Source organism: Tachyglossus aculeatus, chromosome 6 (genome assembly GCF_015852505.1).
Source record: "Tachyglossus aculeatus isolate mTacAcu1 chromosome 6, mTacAcu1.pri, whole genome shotgun sequence".
In the NCBI taxonomy this organism is placed as follows: domain Eukaryota; kingdom Metazoa; phylum Chordata; class Mammalia; order Monotremata; family Tachyglossidae; genus Tachyglossus; species Tachyglossus aculeatus.
In genome coordinates, this window is record NC_052071.1 from 3,031,879 (window position 1) to 3,057,514 (window position 25,636).

At 51.1% G+C, this 25,636-nt stretch overlaps 1 protein-coding gene across 3 annotated transcripts in view; it reads right to left on the reverse strand.

The window, feature by feature from the left end:
• Window positions 1-25,636, reverse strand: part of ARHGEF9 (Cdc42 guanine nucleotide exchange factor 9) — a 133,944-nt gene that overhangs the window by 43,187 nt on the left and 65,121 nt on the right. For all 3 annotated transcript variants that reach the window (XM_038747803.1, XM_038747805.1, XM_038747804.1), the window contains exon 2: window positions 8,936-9,115. In XM_038747803.1, coding sequence (XP_038603731.1) covers window positions 8,936-9,061 — 126 coding nt within the window. In that variant the 5' untranslated portion in view covers window positions 9,062-9,115. The remainder of the gene's footprint in view (window positions 1-8,935; window positions 9,116-25,636) is intronic.

Here is a 25,636-nt window from a genome sequence, read left to right on the forward strand (position 1 = left end):
CTTAGAACAGTTCTTGACGCATAGAATGCTTTTAACAAATATCACAGAAAGGAAAAAAAAACTGTACAAAGGGGCGAAAAACCACCCAAAGGTCTCAGGATTTGTTGTGATTTGTGTTCTCTTCTCCCACCCTCAGCAATAGATGTTGGCTCTCGCCCGTCTCTTCCCCAGTGGGGCCTGTCAGGGCTGATGGGGATGGACTCTCTGCTGGAGTCATTAGTGCATGTGGGGCACGTCCGCCCCGCCTTCCCCGTTCACTTATGTAAGGAACCGTCCCCAGACCCCGGTGTTTTGCACCTTTCGCCGACACAACCTCGCCGAGAGCCAGTTTAATGTCTTGTCTGATGGACTGGAAACGAAGCCCAGGGAATGTGCCTGTCACATTGTGTTTTCCCTTGCTAGCAGCTCGAGAGGGTGGCACTGGGGAACTGAGGTTTGTAGCTTTTCTCTCTTCCCCTCTTCTCTCTCCTCTTTCCCTATCTTTCTTCCCTTCTTTCCCTTTTTCTTGGTCTTCCCTCTCCTCTCTTCTCCTCCTTTTCTCTCTCCCCTTTAACTCTCTCCTCTCCTCTTTCCTCCCTTCTCTCCCCTTCCCTCCCCCATCTTTCTCCTCTCCCCTTTCCTCTCACCGTCTCCTTTCCTCCTTTTTACTTTCTCTCTTCCTATTCTTGATGCTTTTTCCCTCTCTCCTTTCCTTCTCTCCCCTCTCTCTCCTCTTTCCCTTTCTGTCCTCCCTTCTTTCCTATCTCTCTTTCTCTCCCCTCCCTTCTGTCCCCTTCCTCTTCTTACTCTTGCTCCTCTCAACCAGATTATACAAAGCCTCAAAGTCAAGGCCTGGGCTGAGAGCAGGCTTAGGTGGCAGTTCAAGAAGTTGCTGGATTAAGGATGGCAGTGAAGTCATGTGTGTGTATAGGGGGTTAATGGGAAACCAGAGGCCAATACCAAAGTCTGTTGCCTCTGGTCCCCATTTTTTTCCAGGTCCAGGTGACTCAGTCTATGATCCCTTCCAAGGCTCCCACCACAAGGGATGGGTGATCCAGAGTAAGGCCACAGGCTGAGTCCTACCTCTGACCCATCTGAGAGATGGGGTACCTCTTTGCTCATCCCTTTGGGGAGCAGGTATAGTAGAGGGGGTTGAGAGGGGGAATGGGCTCACTCTTCCCGGGAGCAGAAGGCCCGGCCCCTCACAGCCCATGCCGTCAGACCTGAAAGTAATAATAATAATAATAATAATGATGGCACTTATTAAGCACTTATTCTGTGCAAAGCACTGTTTTAAGCGCTGGGGAGGTTACAAGATGGTCAGGTTGCCCCACGGGGGGCTCACAGTCTTCATCCCCATTTTACAGATGAGGTCACTGAGGCCCAGAGAAGTGAAGTGACTTGCCCAAAGTCACACAGCTGACAACTGGCGGAGTCGGGATTTGATCCCATGACCTCTGACTCCAAAGCCTTTGCTCTTTCCAGTGAGCCACACTGCTTCTCACCAGGCAAGGGGACTGGGGCCTTGGGAAGGTCAGCTTCAGTTGGCCTCTGGCATATGGGTGCCCGGCCTTGGTTGTCACCTTGACATACCTTCTCCATTCAGGGGGGTAAAATTAGAACTGCCCCTTTGTCCAATAGGGACCCAAACCGGGCCCCGACAGAGGGAGCCCAGGGGGGTTCAGGCGTGAGACAAGATAGCAGCGCTTAGAACGGTGCTTTGCACATAGTAAGCGCTTAACAAATGCCATCATTATTATTATTATAGCAGAGCTTGACTGAACCAGAGTAGGGACACCCTTGTCTGTCACTCCTCGCTGTCCCGGGTCCCTCTCTCTAGCCAACCTGTGGTTCCGTAGCCGATGCTCCTGGTGGCAAGATTTTATCGGGGCACGTAGGGGTGGCTGATGGAAGCAATGGGAGTCTTGCGGTCTCTTCCTCATCGGGGAAAGACTTCCTCCTGCTACCCTGTAGCAGTGGCCACCCACGATGCCCAGAGCACTTCTGCTACTTCGTGAGGCAACTTTCTCAGCACAGGAAGAGTCACCCTCACCTTGCAATTGTCATGCACCTAGCCACCCTGCCTTCCGGTGCGTTCTCTCCCACCTGTCTTGATTACTGCGGGGGAACTTGTCTACGATTCTGCTATACTGCACTCTCCCAAGTGCTTGGAACACTGCTTTACACACAATAAGCACTCAATACATAACTTTGATTGACTGACTGAAGTGTCACGGCTACCGAATTTGGGAATTGCTTTCACTGCCACTTTAAAACCTTTGTGACTGCGCCAGGCCAGCTCCCTGCAGGGCAGACGCTCGGGTTTCTTGATGTCTTCCCTTTTCTCCCCAACTCGGCAAAGGAGTGAAAAGACAGACAAGGCTCGGAGGCTGGTGGGGCTTCCAACGCCTCTGGCCTGAAAAACACTTGATGTTCAGTTCTACGCCCTGGTGCTGGTGAAACTGCTCAATTCAATCAATCAACTGCATTTCTCAAATGCTTACTTTTTTTAATGCTATTTATTAAGCGCTTACTGTGTACCAGGAACTGTACTAAGTGCTGGATTATTCATTCATTCATTCAATCGTATTTATTGAGCGCTTACTGTGTGCAGAGCACTGTATTTAGCGCTTGGGAAGTACAAGTTGGCAACATATAGAGATGATCCCTACCCAACAGCAGGCTCACAGTCTAGAAGGGGGAGACAGACAACAAAACAAAACATATTAATAAAATAAAATAAATAGAATAGTAAATAAGTACAAGTAAAATAAATAGAGTAATAAATATGTACAAACATATATACATATATACAGGTGCTGTGGGGAGGGGAAGGAGGTGAGGTGGGGGGGTGGGGGGATGGGATATGATAATAAGGTATGTATTATCTTACATATAAGATAATCAGGTTGGACAGAGCTCACGTGCCACCTGGGGCTCAGAGTCTTAATTCCAATTTAATAGATGAGAGATTTATAAATGAGGTACAAATAAGTCAAGTGACTTGCCCAAGGTCACTCAGCAGACAAGTCACAGAGCCAGGATTAGAAGCCTGGTCCTCCTACTCCCAAGCCCGTGCAGTACGGCTCAGTGGAAAGAGCCCGGGCTTGGGAGTCAGAGGTCGTGGGTTCTAATCTCGGCTCCGCCACTTCTCAGCTGTGTGACTTTGGGCAAGTCACTTCACTTCTCTGTGCCTCAGTTACCTCATCTGTAAAATGGGGATTAAGACTGTGAGCCCCACATGGACTACCCTGATCACCTTGCATCCCCCCCAGAACTTAGAACAGTGCTTTGCACATAGTAAGCGCTTAACAAATACCATCATTATTATTAGGGACACTGATTCTCTACTGTGTGCAGAGCATTGTACTAAGAACCTGAGAGAGTCCAGTATAAGAGAGTTGGTATGCATGTTTCCTGCCCACAAGGATTTTATAGTCTAGAGGGGGAGGCAGATACATTAAAAAAAATAAGTATTGTGGAGCTGAGGGTGGGGTGAATATCAAGCACTTATAAAGTACAACTCCAACTATATCTGGCCCTGAAACCCCACATCAATAAAACTGGGACAAGATGCCTGCCTCTCTCTCTCTCTTTCTCTCTCTTCGGACTGTTAACTGAGGATGAGGAGTCGGGAAAACCAGTTCATTCGGTGTAGCATGGAAAGCTTCTGGGCCTGCTATTTCTGGCTCTGATAAGGAGATCTGAAAGCCCGGAAAAGCCAAGAATAAGCCACCTAACTTGTAAATCTTTCTTGTATCTGAAAGGAGTCTCTGGGCTCTGTGATGCTTCCCCTCGGTTGGGCAAGTCTGCCGCTTTGAAGTCCGCTCTCTGCAGAGCTTGCGAGGGATATAAGCATGGAAAGAGCAGAACCCGACTCGTGCCATCCAGGGCCAGCTCCCAGACCATCCAGGCCATGGTTCTGTCTCCCACAGGGATGCTGGCACGGCTGGAGGAATCATGTGCTGGTTGCCCCGCGAAACATCCACCCTCCTGGTTAGGGATGGACCGTCCATTCCCCTCTCACTTCTTGTTCTCCACCCCTGAAATTCGGGCTGCGAGGACCCCTTCCCTGCCTGAGCGCCACCCCTACTTCCCCATCACCTTTCCTTCTCTGTGACCACACATTTTGGAAGATGCTCTGGGGCCCCAACAGTCTGGAATGAGCGAGCTGCAGCCCAAATCAATCAATCAATCGTATTTATTGAGCGCTTACTGTGTGCAGAGCACTGTACTAAGCGCTTGGGAAGTACAAGTTGGCAACATATAGAGACAGTCCCTACCCAACAGTGGGCTCACAGTCTAAAAGAGGGAGACAGCCCAAACTGAGGACCAGCGTAAGGTGGGCTCCCTTGGACCCCCAGCAATGGTCCAGGACCGTCCTTGCTGACCGTGAGCCCGCTATTGGGTAGAAACTGGCTCTATATGTTGCCAACTTGTACTTCCCAAGCGCTTAGTACAGTGCTCTGCACACTGTACGTGCTCAATAAATACGATTGAATTAAATGAATGAATGACGTAGGGCCATCTTATCTGTAAGACCTCCGGACTTTTCCTTTCTGAGGAAAGTTGGCGATAATAATAATAATAATAATGTTGGTATTTGTTAAGCACTTACTATGTGCCAAGCACTGTTCTAAGCACTGGGGTAGATACAAGGTAATCAGGTTATCCCACGTGGGGCTCACAGTCTTCATCCCCATTTTACAGATGAGGGAACTGGGACCCAGAGAAGTTAAGTGACTTACCCAAGGTCACACAGCTGACAAGTCCAACCAAAGGGACTTGGGGAATGAGTTTGACGAGCCTGGACCCCCGGGGCATTCCTGGACTCACAGTTTTCCCCAAATCCTACAGCAAGGATCCTAAAGGGGAAGATCAGCGCTCAACCCTTTAGACTGTGAGCTCCCCGAGCGCAGGGGTTGGACTCAATTGCACTCAACTGCACTCTCCCAAGTGCTCTGCAGAGTGGTCTGCACGCGGTCAGCGCTCAGTACTCTGCCCCCAGGAAGCGCTAAACGTAGGTTACTGACTGTCTGATGGATGGCCCAGCCCGGGAGGGCAGTAAGTGTCCATGAGTTGACAGTTAGCTGAGAATGGGGCAAGGAGAACTTCGACAGAGGCTACAGCTTGAAGACTGCAGGTCAGGCACAAGGAGGAACTCTGAGACTTTTCATGGAGGGAGGGGCCAGACAGTAGCCCCTCATCCCTCAGAGAGTCTGATCAGATCGGGGCCCAGTGACTCTCAGCCCACCAGCAGATCCTAGGATCTCTTGGAGTTGGAGAGGACTCCATATTAGAAACTTCCTTCTCCAATTAGCCAAATTATGCGTTCGCTAATGGGATTCCAAAGCATCTGCACAATGGGAAGTCATTAAGCGGGAATCATGGGAATGTAAATGGGGGCTAATTAGCACATTTGTTATTCTATCAGTGTCATATTACCACGAGAGCGGAAACAAGTCTCGGGGTTCCTAAAAAAAAGCCAGCTGCCAATGTCAGCCCCAATGTCGCCGGGGCTCTCCTCAGCCCCTGCACCCTTGGTCTTCCCTCCTCTGGGATGGAGGAGGCCTCTCCCAACATAGAAAGGCCTCCGGTGGGGAGGGGGCCGGGCAAGGGGCTGCTCAGCCAGGAGCTGGGGGGCCTGGGAGACATCTTTGCTTTGGATGGGCCTGAAGTCAGGCCGTTCTCTGGAGCAAGAGGGTCACTGCCGAGGGCAGTAGATGGGGACTTCCAGGCCTGGGAGAGGGACAGGCCACATTCTGTCTCCTCTTGGGTCCTCAGTTTCCTGTTCTGTATGGAGGTAGGGAAGGTGGTAAATTCTGGGATGACTGGGGGGAAGAATATCCGACCCTCCACCAAAATACACATTAGCAGAAAACTTGGCCCAAATGCCAAAGACAGCTCCCTGCTAGCCTCTTCCAGCGTTGACAGGCAGGGAGGGTTAATATTCCAACATCAATCCATTCTAGTTCTGCCTCCCACTTCCTAACTCTGGGGGGGTCCCCCAGGCTCACTGATGGGAGCCCGCCTCTTCTCAATCTAAAATTACCCCCTAGAAGCTCAACCGCACCTATGGTTTGAACTACCACCCCTTTGCAAATGACTCCCAAGTCTGTCTCGCCAGCTCTGATGTCTCTGCAGCCTTGTATCTCCTCCTGCTTCCAGCCCATCTCTACCTGGATGTCCGGGCGACACCTCACGCTCAACGTGTCCAGAACCGAACTCCTCATTTTCCCTCCCAAGTCCTCTCCTCCACCTAGCATTTCCATCGCGGTTGACAACACCACTATCCTTCCTGTCCCTCAAGCCTCCACCTTGCCTCCTCCCTCTCTTCCTACCCTCATGTCTGTCACAAAACTCCTGTCAATTTTTCCTTCGCTCCACCTCCAGAATCTGCTCCTTCCTCTCCTTTCAAACTGTCAATGCACAGATCCAGACAGACGCTTGCCATATCCTCATGACTACTGAAATGGCCTCCTTGCAGATCTCCCTGCCTCCAGCCTCCTTCCTCTTGAGTCCACACTGCGCTCAGCTACCAGATCATTTTTCCTAAATGTTGTTTTTCACATCCCTGCCCGCTCCTCCAAAACCACCCGTGACAGAACATTCACCTCCGCATCACGGAGAAACTCCTGACTATTGGCTTCGAGGCACTCTATCAGCTCTCTTACGCACTCTCTTTTCCCACTACAACCCAGCTCGCGCGCTTCATTCCTCTCAAGCCAACGCACTCACTGGGCCCCATCTCATCTCTCTCACCATGAACCTCTTGCTCACATCCTCCCTCCTGCTTGGATCTCCCATTCCCTACACATCCAGCAGACCAACACTCTTCCCATCTTCAGTGATCTTCTGAAATCACATCTCCTCCAGGAAACCTTCCATGCCTAACCTCTCAACTCCACATCCTATTTTCATTCATTCATTCGTTCAATCGTATTTATTGAGCACTTACTGTGTGCAGAGCACTAGACTAAGCGCTTGGAAAGTACAGTTCGGCAACAGATAGAGACAATCCCTACCCAGCAAGGGGCTCACAGTCTAGAAGGGGGAAACAGACAACAAAACAAGTAGACAGGCATCAAGAGCATTAAAGTAGATAAGTAGCATTATAGATGTGTACGCATCATGAGAAGCAGCGTAGCTCAGTGGAAAGAGCCCGGGCTCTGGAGTCAGAGGTCATGGGTTCAAATCCCGGCTCCGCCAATTGCCAGCTGTGTGACTTTGGGCAAGTCACTTAACTTCTCTGGGCCTCAGTTACCTCATCTCTAAAATGGGGATTAAGACTGTGAACCCCCCATGGGACAACCTGATTACCTTGTAACCTCCTCAGTGCTTAGAACAGTGCTTTGTACATAGTAAGCACTTAATAAATGCCATCATTATTATTACTATCATTAATAAAATAAATAGAATAATAAATATGTACAAATATACCCAAGTGCTGTGGGGCAGGGAAGGGGGTAGATCAGAGGGAGGGAGTAGCGGCAATGGGGAAGCACTTCTGCATCACCTAAGCCCTTGGATACTTACACCCATTCCAAGAATGGGAGTCAGGAGACCTGACTTCGTCACTTGCCTGTTGTGTTAATTTGGACAAGTCACTTAGCTACTCCCTAGCTCCGTTTCCTCATCTGCAAAATGGGGATTTAATACCTGTTCTCGCTCCCTCTTCAACTGTGAGCGCTGTGGCAGACAGGGATATTGTCTGATCTGATGGTGTGGTTCTCCAGGGCTTAGCACATTTGGCACAAAGTAAGTGCTTAACAAATACCTCAGTTATTAATCATTCTTGGAAAGACCCAGGCTGAGCGAGGTCAAGGTTGAAGTCCCCCCGGGGCTCAGAATAATGACAACCTGCTGGGATCGGTGGCATTAGAGAAGCAGCGTGGCTCAGTAGACAGAGCCCGGGCTTTGGAGTCAGAGGTCATGGGTTCAAATCCCGGCTCTGCCAATTGTCGGCTGCGTGACTTTGGGCAAGTCACTTCTCTGGGCCTCAGTTACCTCAACTGTAAAATGGGGATTAAGACTGTGAGCCCCCTGTGGGAAAACCTGGTCACCTTGTAACCTCCCCAGTGCTTAGAACAGTGCTTTGCCCATAGTAAGTGCTTAATAAATGCCATTATTATCATTATTATTATTATTATTATAGTAGAGGTCATAAGTCTACGAAACCGGGAAGCGTGCTGACTGGATAGCCTATCCTCTGGCTTTATACCCAACAGCCCAGTTTTCAGGTGGTCAGTTGCCTATCTGATACAAACACAGACGGGGGTGAGCTGGAGAGGAAGAAATGCAGCTCCCCACTGCCAACCCTGGCATTTCCCTGACTGTTTCCCAGGCCCTGGCCAAAGCTGAGAGATTTGCTTATTCTTAGGGTCCCCGAAGCCCAGCCCAAAAAGGGGCTTCAGGTCACTTAATCCCCTCCCTGGCCTCCCTGTCTCCCCTGGCTCCATATTCAGCTGGCCCGTCCCATGCCTAGGCCCAAGTGTTTATTTCTGAGATTCTGGCCTTCAGCCCCCAGCCTCCCCGTTTGAGGCTCCTGCCCCGGACCCCGTGGCCCAGGGGGCAATGCCCTAGCTCACTGGGGCCTTAGAGGCGAGATGATAACCCTGGGGCTTCCTGCCCACACCCCAAGTGGTTCTGGCTGCATCGGGCTGACTGCCATAAAATCGCATGAGAGGGGGGCAGGAAGAGAGGAGAGAGGAAGACAAAGAAGAAGAGGAGAAGCATGGAGAGATAGGAGGATGACAAGGAAGAAGAGGAGGAGCAAAGGAGAGACGTTAGGAGGAGAAGAGAGGAGATGAGGGAGGGGACATGGAAGAAGAAGAGGTGGAGCACAGGAGAGATGTCGGGAGACAGAAGAGTCGAGGGAGGAAGGCAAGGAAGAACAGGGGGGACTCGGAGCCGCAGTTAGGAGGAGGAGGAAGAACAGGGGGCAGCAGGAACTCACCCTCACAAAGCTGGCAGGAAACCACCCCTCCTCGTCGTCGATCTGGCCCCACCACCAGTCCTTGTTGGAAGCGTCCAGGACTTTGATGACGTCGCCGGCTTTAAACGCCAGCTCCCGGTTGGCCATGGTGACGTGGTCCCATACTGCCTCGGCACTGACGATAGAACCGGCACTGATTAGCTTCAAAGGGAAAGGGAGAGGTGCTTAGTGATGGCGGCCCCCCACTGCGGCCCCAAGCTCTTCCTCCTCCCCCTACCGCCCCTCCACCGGCTCCATTCATTCGCTTCGGCACATTCAGGCTCAACTCGCACAGTAATCCGCCTTTTCCCAAACAGTCAACTTTCAATTATCCGGGAGCAGGCTCTCTGCGGGGCGGGGTGGGTGCGGATTACCCAGGCCCCTCTCTTCCTCTCCTCCCTCTTCCCTGGATTTGCCCTTTCTGAACTCAGGGGCAGAGGGGAGGTGACTGGAATCTCCTTGTGGGGAGGGATCCAGTCTACCAACTCTCTGCAATGTAATCAATCGGATTTACTTAACGCTTACTCTGTACTAAGCACTTGGGAGAGGACAATATAACAGTTGGTAGACACATTCCCTGCTACAGTTAGCTCACAGTCTTACTTTCCCAAGCACTCCATACAGTGCTCTGCACACAGTAAGCGCTGAATAAATACCACTGATGGATTGGGAAAAGGCATCCAGTCCCTCAGAGCTCCTTGACAGGCAGGTCTGCGCAGAGGGGCCGAGAGTGACAGGCCCCTCAATGATCCGGGTTCACCCAATCCCATCCTGGGCACGCGGCTCCCTCCCATCTCTGAATGGAGGGCTGGGGGGTCTCCCTCCCACGCCCCAGGCCCAGACCTGCAGGATTTCTCCTCCCACCCACGCCGGAGCCCCCAGACACCCATCAACGAGGGGCACGGGCACAAAAATCCACAGCCTAGTGTCCTCCAACTCCTCCTTTGCAAGGAGTTCGAGGAGCAACGGCGGCCAATCGCTCAGCCTCCCCGGGAGCGGAGGATCTCTTCCTCCCTCATCTTGGGACTGGGGAAACACAAGGTCCTGGTGGTTCAGTTGAGTCAGCGGGAGAACGGGGATTCTAACTACAGCCACCTAGTCTGGGCCTCCACCCTCCGGGCATGATGGCCACCAGGATCGAGTCCCCAACCTCCACCGACCCCTCCTCCCTCCCTCCCCCCGACACACTTAGATTCCATACTTTTGTGCTGTCTTTGATCAATTCATTCATTCAATCGTATTTGTTGAGCGCTTACTGTGTGCAGAGCACTGTACTAAGTGCTTGGGAAGTACAAGTCGGCAACAGTCCCATGAACCAGATAAATGATAAAAAAGCCTATTCTTGAGAATCCTGTTTTGGTATTTCTTTTACTTTATCCTATGGATTCATATTGCTCCTATTGTGTCTGATCCAGGCACGGCCATGTCTGATTCACACCTGCGCAATTTTTCCCAGTGCTCCTTAATAATAATAATAATAATAATGATGATGATGGCATTTATTAAGTGCTTACTATGTGCAAAGCGCTGTTCTAAGCGCTGGGGAGGTTACAGTCTTCATCCCCATTTTACAGATAAGGTTACTGAGGCCCAGAGAAGTGAGGTGACTTGCCCAAAGTCACACAGCTGACAATTGGTGGAGCTGGGATTTGAACCCATGACCTCTGACTCCAAAGCCTGTGCTCTTTTCACTAAGCCATGCTGCTTCTCTATAGTAATTCATTCATTCATTCAACTGTATTTATTGAGCGCTTACTGTGTGCAAAGCACTGTACTAAGCGCTTGGGAAGTACAAGTTGGCAACATATAGAGACGGTCCCTACCCAACAGCGGGCTCACAGTCTAGAATAATAATAAATAAATAAATACACAGTAATAAATGCTGTTACTACTAATCGATCAATCAACGACGCTTATTTAGTGTTTATTGTGTGGAGAACACCGAACTAAGTACTTGGGAGAGGACAATACAATAGAGTTGACAGACACATTCCCTGATTCGAGGATCTTCCAATCTAGTCGGGGGGAAAGACATTAACAGAAGTTACAGGTAGAGGAAGCGGCAGAGTGTAAAGATGTGGACATAAGTGCTGTGGGGATGAGGTGAGTATCAAAGTGTTCTATATTTTTATGTTGTCTTTCATGCTGGTTTTGTATTTCTCCCATTTCAGTTTTCCTACTGCATCTGTGTCCAAACCTTTCCCCCGCTTACCTTTAGACTGGGACTACGCCTAACTCTGGCCTCTCGTTATTGTTTCCCAATGTTCAGTACAGTGCTCTGCCCACAGTAAATGCTCAATAACTCCTCAGTTAATCAATAGTGTTTATTGTGTGCAGATGGCTTTACTGAGCACTGGGAAAAAAAACTACGGGCTTGGGAGAATGCAACAGAGTTGTAGACCCATTCCCTGCCGTGAGCCCACTGTTGGGTAGGGAATGTCTCTATATGTGCCAACTTGTACTTCCCAATTGCTTAGTACAGTGTTCTGCACACAGTAAGCGCTCAATAAATACGATTGATTGATTGATTGATTAATTGATGAGCTTACTACCATAACTACTACTATTTCTGGCTGAAGTGGTGCCAATGTGGCATCATAGTTGCCATGGCAGCTCCTCATATCCCCCTTTTAGACTGTGAGCCCACTGTTGGGTAGGGACTGTCTCTATGTGTTGCCAATTTGTACTTCCCAAGCACCTAGTACAGTGCTCTGCACATAGTAAGCGCTCAATAAATACGATTGATGATGATGATGATGATGACTCCGCCCATCCCAGGACACTGGGCTCTTGAAGAGCCAGAAGTCCTCCCGCCCCCTCCACCCCCCAACCCCAGTTCCCAGAGGACACAGCCTCAACCTGCTGACCAACAGGTAACCGCTCCTGCCCAGTTTTCTGAAATGCGGCGCGGCGGGCACCGCTGGGACAAGCTACCCAGAGCCGTGACTGGGTCGCTGGTTTCCGCCTGCTCTTCCTTTGAGATCTCTGCGGGGAACTTGGGGACTGAGCCACACCAGGTTGGACTTCAGCTCTGTGGTGGGAACACGGGAGGCTGAAGGGGTAGAGAAGGTGGCAGGGAAAGATGGATGTGAAGACCGGCGGGTGGCCGGGGGGAGGGTATTGTGGTTGGAGCCCAATGTCAGTGTCAATACCGAGTTCTCCTGCTTCTGTTTCCACAAGGCTACGTTGCTGTTGGAAGAAGACCGGCCTGGGAGGAAGAAGGCTTGGGCTCTGCCACAAGCCCTCCGTGTGATCTTGGGCAAGCCACTTCACGAGGCCTCAGTTTTCTCATCCGCAAAATGGGGACTACGCACCTGTCCTCCCTCTCCCTTAGACCGTGAGCCCTGTATGGGAAAGGAATTGTGTCCGGCCTGGTTATTTTCTTTCCGACATCGAGTTTGGCACACAGCAAGTGCCAGACACCACAGTTATCATTATTAATAATAATGATGGCATTTGTTAAGCGCTTACTATGTGCAAAGCACTGTTCTAAGCTCTGGGGGGGGATACAAGGTGATCAGGTTGTCCCTCGTGGGGCTCACAGTCTTAATCCCCATATTACAGATGAGGTCACTGAGGTCCAGAGAAGTGAAGTGACTTGCCCAAAGTCACACAGCTGACAAGTGGCAGAGCTGGGATTAGAACCCACGACCTCTGGCTCCCAAGCCCGGGCTCTTTCCACTGAGAGACGCTGCTTCTTAATTATTACTTATTACTATCCTCTATAGCTCATCAGCCACCCAAGGAACAAACGGAGCTGAGGTCTGTGTCTGAAGTAATAATAACCCAGTACCTTGAAGGTCTACAGTGCTTTGTTTCCTCTTAGTGACCATCCCCACATGCCTGAGAGTGAGGAGGTCAAAACAGGGATCCATCGACCTATAGTATGGGTGTAGAGCCCCAGAGAGATTAAGCAACGGGCCCTAGGACATGCAGCATATCAGGGGAAGCAGTTTGGCCTAGTAGGAAGAGCTGGGAGTCAGAAAACCTGGGTTCTAATCCTGGCTCTGCCGACTGTCTGCTGTGTGACCTTGGGATAGTCACTTCACTTCTCTGGGCCTCAGTTTCCTCACCTGTCAAATGGGGCTTTTATACTAATGGCGTTTATTCAGCGCTTACTATGCGCAAAGCACTGTTCTTAGTGCTGGGGAGGTTACAAGGTGATCAGGGTGTCCCACGGGGGGCTCACAGTCTTCATCCCCATTTTACAGATGAGGTAACTGAGGCCCAGAGAAGTGAAGTGACTTGCCCAAAGTCACTTTGGACGATTGGCAGAGCTGGGATTTGAACCCATGACCTCTGACTCCAAAGCCCGGGCTCTTTCCACTCAGCCACAATGCTTCTCAATATCTGTTCTCCCTTCTACTTAGTCTGTGAGCCTCCTATGGGACAGGCACTGATTATCTTGTATCTACCCTAGAGCTTAGCACAGTGCTTGACACATAATAAGTGCTTAACAAATACCAGTTATATTATTATGATTATTATTAGGAACATAGCTGGACTAGCCTCCGGGTCCTAAAAGCTTAGCCTGGGATGTTGTCTTCTCGGAGTTGCTGCCCAGTCCATGAGGGAACAGGCTCAGGAAATCAGGTGAGGACCTCTTCCTCACCCTGCAGGAAGCTGATAGACTACTTGGCGCGGGCCTGGAGGGTTGATTTTCCTTTCTGGGCACCCAGGGCCTCCTGAGATGGATGGAAGCCCGTCTCTCACCCTGCCAGGAGCCCAGGAGGAGGCGCAGATGGCACTGGGTGAGGGGAGGGAAGCCATTCCAGGCCACTGACTCTGCTGCTCCCGGCCCGTTTTTCCCAAGGAATTCTACGAGGGCCAGTCTGACCCTTCCAACCAGTCCGACAGCTGCGGGGGAGACTGGCTCAGGGAGGGCAAAGATGAGGCCCAAATCTCCATTGCCATCACCACCTGCCCAACAAGGACCTTCTACCCACCGAGAATCCCAAACATCTTGGAGGCTCCTGTTTATCCTCTCAATGATGGGGACACTGAGGCTTTCTTCCCCCCAGAGGCAGAGCACGCCAGCACCGGATGCCTGGGGTGGGACCGGTTGGGAAAATATTCCAGCTTCACATCCACACCTGTCCTGGATGATACTGGGTCACAGGGGGAGGAGTCATGGATGGAGAGAGGAGAGTGAGGGGGGTTGGACGGTCCATCCTGGGTCATCAGAAGGAGATTCATGGGTGGAGAGGAGCAAATGAGGAGGATTGGATGGTCAGCGCTGGAGAGGGGAGAATTTCAGGGGGGTTGGATAGTCTGTGTTGGGTCACTAGACAGAGAGGCAGGGGTAGAGAGGGGAGCGTGGCGGGGAAGGATATCTATGCTGAGGCTCTGGAGGGAGAGTCAGGGATGGAGAGGAGAGGGGGAGGGAGATTGGGTGGTCCAGTCTAGAAGGGCCACAAGCCACAGTTTTAGCACATGTTCCGGTCCCCTGGCAGGAGGCAATCCTGAACTGGAGGGACCGTGAGTCTGACCCTATTGCTGGGGTGTCACTTGCTTGGGTCCAACCTCTGTCCCCCCAGGATGGCTCTGGGAGAGAGCCTTCTGGGTGGGACGGGGAGACTCCGCCTCGCTCTTCCTGCCCCCAGGGAGCGAAGGGGGTGTGGGGCAGGGATAAGGTGGTTGCTACCCCAAAGGAACACACAGATTGGGAAAGGAAGCGATAGCCCGTGGCTGCCCCAATCTGGCTGAGCCCGACCAGCACGAGGCCCGAGACCGAGGCCCCCGTCCACATTTCCAGATTGGCTCCCCGCCTCCTGCGCCTTCATCTGGTGTTCCAGCACAGAACGCCACCCGGAATAGAGAGTTAATTAGCCTGGGGTGGCTGCCAAAAATATCGTCGTTTCCCAGGCAAGAAGCAGGGGGTGGGGGAAAAACTGGTGGGGGGTGGGGGGCTTTACGTAATGGGATTCAAATTGCCAGGAAGATGGCTGCCCTGCACCCCCCCTCAGCAGAGGGAGGGGGCCCGGCCTCTGCCAGCAGCGATCTGCCCGAGCCATAGGGAGCCCGGGTGCCCCTGCCAGCACCATGCTGGAAAAGTATGGGTATGGCATTGCTCAGCTGTGCCACCCGGACCACGATGACGCGGTGATGAGAAATCACAGGTCTCACAGCTCGCTCTCTCCACCCCACATCTCGTTCCCTCTCTGTCTCTCCTTCCCTTTGTGCCATTCCCCGTCCTGCTCTCATTCATTCATTCATTCGATCGTATTTAGCGAGCGCTTACTGCGTGCAGGGCACTGTACTAAGCGCTTGGGAAGAACAAGTCGGCAACAGACAGAGGCGGTCCCTACCCAACAACGGGCTCCCAGGCTAGAAGGGGGAGACAGACGACAAAACATGTGGACAGGTGTCAAGTCATCAGAATAAATAGAGATAAAGCTGGATGCACGTCATTAACAAAATGAATAGAATAGTAAATTATCTCCCGGCATCCACCCCTTCGGCGGGATGAATTCTCGGACCGATCAGGTGGCTTGCTCCTGATCGCATCTGCTTTGCTAAACGGGGGCCTGGCCCACACTGCGGACCACAGGTGCCCACTCCACAGAGCCGGACAAGGAGAGGTTGGCTCTACTTCCACCCCCATCACCCTCCCCCGACTTCCTCCCGCACGTCCACTGCCACCATCAGCAGACAGAACCCACCACCCCAGCCTCCCACGCCGGGCCATGGGCAAGGACCCAGAGTCACCCAAATGTCCAGTAACCGGGAGCAAGTCCGGCTCCTGGAACCGCCAGGCTAACACCCTGGACCAGAAAGCCGGCTCCCACCGTTGGGTAGGGACCGTCTCTATGTGTTGCCAACTTGTACTTCCCAAGCGCTTAGTACAGTGCTCTGCACACAGTAAGCGCTCAATAAATACGATTGATGATGATTGATGAGGTAACAGCACTGCCCCCGATTCCCAGGCCCAGCCGGGGAGACGCTCGTCCACCAGCTGGTCCAGCTGATGGGATGTGGAGAAGGGAGGGAGGCGTGAGTTTCTGGATGAGAGTCGTCACAGGACAAGCCTTTTGGCCAGTCCATCATCATCATCATCATCAATCGTATTTATTGAGCGCTTACTATGTGCAGAGCACCGTACTAAGCGCTTGGCACTGTACTAAGGCACTGAACTAAGTCCAGTTCTACCAGGCCCCCCGAGGCAGGGTTTGAAAGCCTGATGGCAATCTCTGCGCTCCAGAAGGAGAGAACTTTCTTGGCATTATCCTCTCTCTCTTTCAACCCACGGACTCCGTCACCAAATCCTGCTGGTTCTTTCTTCACAACATCTCCAGAATCCACTCCTTCCTCCCCATCCCAACTACCGCCACTCATCTTATCCCTTCCTGAATGCCGTATCAGCCTCCTCATAGGCCTCCCAGCCTCCAGTCTCTCCCTTCTCCAGTCCAAACTTCACTCCGCTACCCAGATCGTTTTTCTCAGACATCACGCTGCACCCAGTTTCCCACTCCTGAAGAAACTCCATGGTTGCCCATCCATCTCCGCATCAAACAAAAACTCCTCACCATCGGCTTTAAGGTACTTGAGAAGCAGCGTGGCTCAATGGAAACAGCACGGGCTTGGAGTCAGAGGACATGGGTTCTAATCCCTGCTCTGCCCCTCGTCTGCCGTGATGTGACCTTGGGCAAGACACAACTTATCTGGGTCAGTTCCCTCATCTGTGAAGTAGGGGTTTAATGCTTGTTCTGACTTCTACTAAGAGAAGCAGCATGGCTCAGTGGAAAGAGCACGGGCTTTGGAGTCAGAGGTCATGGGTTCAAATCCCAGCTCCGCCAGTTGTCAGCTGTGTGACCTTGGGCAAGTCACTTCACTTCTCTGTGCCTCAGTTACCTCATCTGTAAAATGGAGATGAAGACTGTGAGCCCCCCGTGGGACAACCTGATCACCTTGTAACCTCCCCAGAGCTTAGAACAGTGCTTTGCACATAGTAAGTGCTTAATAAATGCCATTATTATTGTGTGAGCACCATGCGGGATGGGGACTGTGTCCGACCTGATTATTTTGTATCCACCTCAGCGCTCAGCACAGTGTTTGGCACATGGTAAACGCTTAACAAATGCCACAATTACTACTATTAAATCCTTTTGCTTTCAGGTACAGCCCGTGAGGTTCCCTGGGGCAGGATGGGAAAACCAAGGGACTCTAGTCAAAGTCACTTTCCCTCTCTGGCCTCAGTTTCCTCTTCCGTAATAAGAATTCTTATTAAGCAGTTCCTACGTGGGATAGGTACAAGTTAATCAGGTAGGAGACAGTCCCCGTTCCATATGGGGCTCACTCTTGATCCCCGTTTTACAGACGAGGCAACCGAGGCCCAAAGAAGTGAAGTGACTTGCCCAAGGTCGCACGGCAAATAAAAGGGGGAGCCGGGATTAGAACACCGCTTCTCCATGAAAAGGGGCTGACCGCACCGGTCACCACGAATCAGGAACATCAGCGTGGGCCCTCCCTGGCCTGAAGCATTCTTCCCAGAGCACGGGTGGCTTTGGGTGCGAGGGTGTGGGCCTGGACTCTGCTTGCTCTGCCACCGAGGCAGGGTGAGGGTGAGAATGAGCAGGGTGTTGAGCTCTCCGTGGGTTGATGTCAACTAAGATGACAGGGAGTATGTTTATTAATGACGGTGATGTCTAAAGAGGAAGGCTGCCAACTCTTTAAAACTCTCCTTGGCTTTTTTTCCGCTCCAACACACTCCCCCAGACGCTCCTTTGGAGAGCTCAAGTGCTGTTGGCTTTTTGTTGCCGAGCCATGACTCCATCCGATCCAAATGACGAAAACACCATCTGTCCGCTGCGCTACCTCCATCCGTACGGTGCCGGTCTCCACGGAGAGACTTTCGGGACCCTTCCCCTTCGGCGCCCGCCAGAGAATCAAAGGTAACGCCTAGCGGAAAGAGCACGGCCCGGGGAGTCGTCATCATCATCATCATCATCATCATAAATCGTATTTATTGAGCGCTTACTATGTGCAGAGCACTGGACTAAGCGCTTGGGAAGTACAAGTTGGCAACGTATAGAGACAGTCCCTACCCAACAGTGGGCTCACTGTCTAAAAGGGGGAGACGGAGAACAAAACCAAACATACTGACAAAATAAAATAAACAGAATAGATATGTACAAATAAAATAAATAAATAAATAAATAAATAGAGTAATAAATATGTACAAACATATACACATATATACAGGTGCTGTGGGGAAGGGAAGGAGGTCAGGAAGGAGGGAAGGAGGTCAGGAAGCAGGGAAGGAAGTCAGAGGACTTGGGTTCTAATTGAGGCTCCGCCACTTGCCTGTTTTGTGACTTTGGGCAAGTCACTTACCTGCCTACCTGGGCTTTCTGATTTGACGATGATGATGGTGGCATATGTTCATTCATTCATTCTTTCATTCATTCATTCAATCATATTTATTGAGCGCTTAGTGTGTGCAGAGGACTGTACTAAGCTCTTGGGAAGTACAAGTTGGCAACATATAGAGACAGTCCCTACCCAACAGTGGGCTCACAGTCTAGAAGAGGGAGACAGAGAACAAAACAAAACGTATTAACAAAATAAAATAAATAGAATAAATATGTACAAATAAAATAAATAAATAGGGTAATAAATACATACAAACATATATACAGGTGCTGTGGGGAGGGGATGGAGGTAAGGTGGAAGGGGTGGGGAGGAGGGGGAGAGGAAGTGCTCACTATGTGCTGCAAAGCACTGTTCTAAGCGCTGGAGGGGGGATACAAGGTGATCGGGTTGTCCCACGTGGGGCTCACAGTCTTCATCCCCATTTTACAGAAGAGGGAACTGAGGCTCAGAGAAGTGAAATGACTTGCCCAGGGTCACACAGCAGACATGTGGCAGAACCGGGATTAGAACCTGTGACTTCCCCCTACAACCCAGCCTGTGCACCTCGCTCGTCTAATGCCAACCTACTCACCGTACCTCCATCTCATCTTGGTTGCCACCGACCCCTCGCCTGCCCCTAGCCTGCCGAGAGACGATTACTCTCCCCACATTCAAATCCTTATTAAAAGCACATCTTCTCCGAGAAGCCTTCCCAAACTAAGCCCTCATTCCCTCTTTTCCCCCTCCCTTCTGCCTGGCCATTGCACTTGGATTTGCACTCTTTATCCTCTCCTCCCTCAACCCACAGCACTCACCTACATAGCCGTAATTTATTTATATTAATGTCAGCCTTCCCCACGAGACTATAAGCTCAATGTGGGCAGGAAACATGTCTACTAACTCTGATTGAGCACTTACTGTGTGCTGAGCACTGTACTAAGCACTTGGGAGAGTACTTTATAACAATTATATTTATTCTTCTCTGTCTCCCCCTTCTAGACTGTGAGCCCACTGTTGGGTAGGGACCGTCTCTATATGTTGCCAACTTGTACTTCCCAAGTGCTTAGTGCAGTGCTCTGCACACAGTAAGCACTCAATAAATACGATTGAATGAATGAATGAATGAATTTATAGAGCACTTACTGTGTGCAGAGCACTGAACTAAGCACTTGGGAGAGTCAAATATAACGGAGTTGGTAGACATACCAATAAATACGACTGATTGACTGATAGATTGACTTCATTTCTCTGTGCCTCCGCTTCCTCAGCTGAAAATGGGGATTCAATACCGGTTCTCCCTCCTAGTTCGACTTTGAGCCCCATATGGGACAGGGACTGTAGCCAATCTGATTTATCTGTATCTACCCCAGTGCTTACAACATTGCTTGACAAATTTCATTAAAAAAACCCCAAAACTGTCTGCCTGAGCCCTGGAGTGATTGGCCTTCATGCCGCCGCCACAGGAGAAGGCAGCGTGGCCTAGTGGATAGAGCACGGGTTTGGAAGTCAGAAGGACTTGGGTTCTAATCCCCATTCTGCCGTTTGTCTGCTGGGTGACTTTGGGCTCATCACTTAACATCTCTGTTCCTCTTACTTCAAGGCACTTAACTTCTCTTTACCTCAGTTTCCTTGTCTTTAAAATGGGGATTAAATACCTGTTTTCCCTCCCCATTAGACTGTGAGCTTCAGTGGATCAGGGATTGTGCCTGACCTGGTTATCTTGCTTCTATCCCAGCGCTTAGTACGGTGCTTAGCTCATAATATGCACTGAATAATTGCTACAATTCTTCTCCTATTATGTGAGGATAGTATTCCTGAAAAACTTTGCGTTACAGAGTACTTTAACCCTGATTGATGCTGTATACATGCATAAAACTTTCTTCCAGCGTCTCAAGAACAGTGTAGGAAATATCTTGTCTCCCCCTTTTAGACTGTGAGCCCACTGTTGGGTAGGGACTGTCTCTATGTGTTGCCAATTTGTACTTCCCAAGCGCTTAGTACAGTGCTCTGCACATAGTAAGCGCTCAATAAATACGATTGATTGATTGATTGATTGATCTGTAAAATGGGGATTAATAGTATGAGCCCCATACGGGACAAGGGCTGCGTCCAACCCGTTCAGCTTGTCCTTATCCCAGAGCTTAGTACGGTGCTTGGCACATAGTATACACTTAATACATACCGTAAAAAAATGTCTGAGAAATTCTACCCATTTCACAGTCACGGCCACTGAGGCCCAGAAGAGGTGATCTGCCCAAGGGGCAAAGCTTAGAGTAGAAATCCACAGGGGCCAGTTCCCAAAGAGCTGTGGGGAGAAGCATCATAGCCTCATGGATAAAGCGTGGGCCTGAGAGCCAGCCTTGTCTGACGTGTGACCTTGGGCAAGTCACCACACTTCTCTGGGCCTCAGTCACTTCATCTGTAAAATGAGGACTAAGACAGTGAATTCCACGTGGGAGATGGACTAGGTCTAACCTGAGTAGCTTGTATCTATCTCGGTGCTTAGTATAGCGCCTGGCACATAGTAAATGCTTAACAAATAGAGAAGCAGCGTGGCTCACTGGAAAGAGCACGGGATTGGGAGTCAGAGGTCATGGGTTCAAATCCCGGCTCCGCCAATTGTCAGTTGTGTGACCTTGGGCACGTCACCACTTCTCTGGGCCTCAGTTACCTCATCTGTAAAATGGGGATGAAGACTGTGAGCCCCTCCTGGGACAACCTGATCACCTTGTATCGTCCCCAGAGCTTAGAACAGTGCTTTGCACATAGTAAGCGCTTATCAAATGCCATCATTATTATTATTATTATTATTAATAATAAACACAACAACAGCAACGCTGGGCCACTCTCTGCCTCTGCTAGCCCCACGTCCCCACGGCAGGGGGATGCCCAGAGAGGTGAAGATTTCTGACGGCAGGGCCGTCTCAAACAACTCCCACTGTGGCCAGGCTCGGCGGAAGCCTTGGGAACGGCTGGCCGGCGCGGGAGGCAGAGATGGTGGAGATTCTTGAGGCTGTTACTGTGGCAACCGCTCACACTTCACAGTGGCTATGCTGTGGTCAGCCGGGCCAGAAATAGGTTGGGGACGGGAAAGCATCCCGATGTGGTATAGCCTCGCCCAGCCATGCCATCTCTGGGGTGCTCGGGCCCCCAGACCCGAGCCTCGGTGGGTCTCTGGGGACAAGACCAGTTGGCCGGCCTGCTGATCCTCTCCATCCTGCGCCGACGGAGGAGCCGCGTGGCTGAGCGAGAACCTCCGTGGCCCAGAGCGGAGCGGGATCTCATCTCCCCACTCCCCCTTGGCCCCTTCGCATCCCCTAGGGCGGACAGGGCCGGGGAAAAAGCCCTCAGGACACCAAAGGACCACAAGCCACTGAGACCGACACCTAATCGGAAGCTCCAGAAACGCTGGGGGAAATATGGGAGCACGCGGAGCCGTGGTGATTTTAATTAAATCTGCGAGGTCAAGAGGGTGGAAGGAGCCGAGCTGTGTAACTGCGCGCCTGGAATAGCAGGGGGAGCGGAAGCCATGGAAGGTTCAAGGAATGAGGTGTTGAAGCAAAGCGAGGAATCAAATACGAGCCCAGTGGAAAATGAACAAAGCAGATGTGTGAACAGAATGGTATCTGTGCCGGATCCAACATAGAAAAGCAGCGTGGCTCAGGGGAAAGAGCCCGGGCTTTGGAGTCAGAGGTCATGGGTTCGAATCCCGACTCCGCCACACGCCTGCTGTGTGACCTTGGGCAAGTCACTTCACTTCTCTGAGCCTCAGTTACCTCATCTGTAAAATGGGGATTAAGACTGTGAGCCCCCCGTGGGACAACTTGATCACCTTGTATCCCCCCACCCAGCGCTTAGAACAGTGCTCTGCACATAGTAAGCACTTAACAAATGCCATTATTATTATTATTATTATTATGGGTTCAAATCCCACTCCGCCAATTGCCAGCTGGGTGACTTTGGGCAAGTCACTCAACTTCTCTGTGCCTCGGTTACCTCATCTGGAAAACTGGGATTAAGATTGTGAGCCCCCCGTGGGACAAGCTGATCACCTTGTAACCTCCCCAGCGCTTAGAACAGTGCTCTGCACATAGTAAGCGCTTAATAAATGCCATCATTAATTATTATTATTATTATTATTATCCAACCGGGGAAGGGCCTCATCCTGCCTTCCTTCATCCGCAGTTTCCAGAGGGGTTTGGAGAGATTCATGAACAAGCAGCCATGCCGGGTCTCCAGAGGGAGAGTTGGGAATGGAGAGGGAAGAGTCAGAGGGGTTGGATGGTTTGGGGCCCTGGGGGGAGAGGGGACAGTGAGGTATGTGGTTCACTGGAGGTGGAGTCAGAGATGGAGAGGGGAGAGTGACTCAGTTTCCTAAACTGCAAAAATGGGTACCTCTCCTCCCTTCTACTTGACTGTGAGCCCCAAGTGGGATAGGGACTGTGTCTGGCCTGATGAACTTGTATCTACCCCGACACTTAGAGCAGTGCTTCATACACAGTAAGCACTTGACAAGTACCATGCAAAAAATAAAAGCAGCAGCTGCAGTAACAATAAATGCGCTCTCACTCAGGAGGAGCAAATGGTGATGGGGTCAGGAGAGAGAAACAGATGGAGAGCAAGTTACCGACTAGATTGGGGCTTTTCATTCATTCATTCATTCAATCACATTTATTGAGCGCTTACAGTCTGCAGAGCACTGTACTAAGCTCTTAGAAAGTACAATTCGGCAACATATAGAGACAGTCCCTACCCAACAACGGGCTCACAGTCTAGAAGGGGGAGACAGTCGGCCAAACAGAACAAGTAGACACGTGTCGATACCATCAAAATAAATAGAATTATAGCTATATACACATCATTAATAAAATAGAGTAATAAATATGTACAAATATACACAAGTGCTGTGGGGAGGGGAAGGAGGTAGGGCAGAGGGGGGGAGTGGGGGTGATGGGGAGGGGAGGAGGAGGAGAGGATAAGGGGGGGCTCAGCCTGGGAAGGCCTGCTGGAGGAGGTGAGCTCTCAGTAGGGCTCAGGGGAGGAAGAGAGCTTTTGCTGCCCGTGAGCCACGAAAGGTCAAAACAACCCGCAGTCAGGAGCCAGGCTGTGCCACGGACAAAAGGGAAAATCACTTCACTTCTCTGTGCCTCTCTGAACCCTAACCTTACCAGGAAAATGGGGATTACGACTCGGAGCCCAATTGGGGAGAGGGACTGTAAGCTCACTGTGGGCAAAGTCTCTTGTATTTTCCCAAGCACTCAGTACTTTGCTCTGCACCCAGTACGCACTCAATAGATATGACTGATTGATTAACAAATACCATAAAAGAAAAAAACCCACCCCAACAAATGGACCGGGGCATAACTCTCTCATCTTTGCCACTGTCCTAAGGCCCCACATCCTCCAGGAAACCTTCCCCAAGTTGCAACCTTCACAACATCTTAAGTGAGCAGCCACTATTAGCCCTTATCTCTTTCATTCCTACCCCTCTGGTCATATCCTTATCCTCAGGCACTTGTCTATTTTGTATTTGTATCTCCAACTGTTGGTTCACCTCCTTCACCTGGATCTAGCTGCTCTACTGGTTCTCTCCGTGTTGCTCCTCTCCCGCTCCCACGCTCTGTAAACTATCTCTGTCTGGGTCCCCCATTAGATTGTAAGGCTCCTTGAGGGCAGGGGAGAAGTACTTCACTTCTGCTGTCCTCTCCCAAGCATTCAGTACAGTGTTTGGCCCTTGGTAAATACCCCAGTGGGTGGTACCAGGTGATGGGAGCTGGGCATTCCTACCCGGAGACCCTGGGTCCCAGGGACGCGAATTGCCTGTCAGGCAGAGTGCCCATCTAGGCCCGGAATGCCGGAACTGGCTGGATGGGCATCAGGTCTCAACCACACCACTATTCCCCAAAGCCCCCCGGCTATTGACAGCGCCAAACCTTGCATGTTCCCAAGGGAAACGCTAACCCCGGAAAGCCCGGAAAGCTGACCGCTTCACCCCACCTCCGGAGGGATTTGGCACGGCCCTCGCCAGGGCCTTCGATCGCGCTGTAACCGGCCCGGGCTCTAGCCTCCGGGCCCCGTGGCCCCACCCAGCTCCAATCCATTATCTCCAGAGCCAGGAGCACGTATCAGCTACGGTGCCAGGCACACGGTGAAGAGACGTGCAGCCTTGTGCTTCGCCCAGGTCCATGCCAAGGGAGCAACTGCACCGGGTGCCACACTTCTGCACGGGCACGCACGACCCCAGCAGGCCCAAGCATGCCGGAACCTTCCTCTGCCCTGCCCGGCTAGGCAAACGCCATCCTAGTTTGGTTTTGGGCCCCACACACCCAGCGCCCTGGCACCAAGGGTCACCGGGGCTGGGGGGCTTTCAGATTTCACCTGTCCCAAGGGGTCTGCGTGAGGACTATTAACCGGACCTCATAATAAAAATAATTATGACATTTATTAAGCGCTTACTATGTGCAAAGAACTGTTCCAAGCGCTGGGGAGGTTACAAGGTGACCAGGTTGACCCACGGGGGGCTCACGGTCTTAATCCCCATTTTCCAGATGAGGGAACTGAGGCCCAGAGAAGTGAAGTGACTTGCCCAAAGTCACACAGCTGGCAATTGATGGAGTGGGATTTGAACCCATGACCTCTGACTCCAAAGCCCGTGCCCTTTTCTACTGAGCCACACTGCTTCTCAACCTCAATGCTTTGCCACCTAGTGTGTTTTTTATAGCATTTATTAAGCGCTTACTTTGTGCAAAGCATGGTTCTAAGCGCTGGGGAGGTCACAAGGTGATGAGGTTGTCCCACAGGGGGCTCACAGTCTTAATCCCCATTTTTCAGATGGGGGAACTGAGGTACACAGAAGTTAAGTGATTTGCCCAAAGTCACGCAGTTACGTGGCGGAGCCGGGATTTGAACCCATGACCTCTGACTCCAAAGCCTGTGTTCTTTCCACTGAGCCACGCTCCTCATTCCTCCTGGCAATCATAAGAATCCTGGTATTTTTTAAGCGCTTCCTATGCGCCAAGTGCCTGGGGGAGAGACAAGGTAAACAGGTTGAACACAATCCCTGTCCCACAAGGTCCTCACAATCGAAGGGAGAGGCAGAAAAGTATGGAATCCCCATATTACAGATGAGGAAATCAATCAATCAATCAATCGTATTAATTGAGCGCTTACTATGTGCAGAGCACTGTACTAAGCGCTTGGGAAGTACAAGTTGGCAACATATAGAGACAGTCCCTACCCAACAGTGGGCTCACAGTCTAAAAGGGCGAGACAGAGAACAAAACCAAACATACTAACAAAATAAAATAAATAGAATAGATATGTACAAGTAAA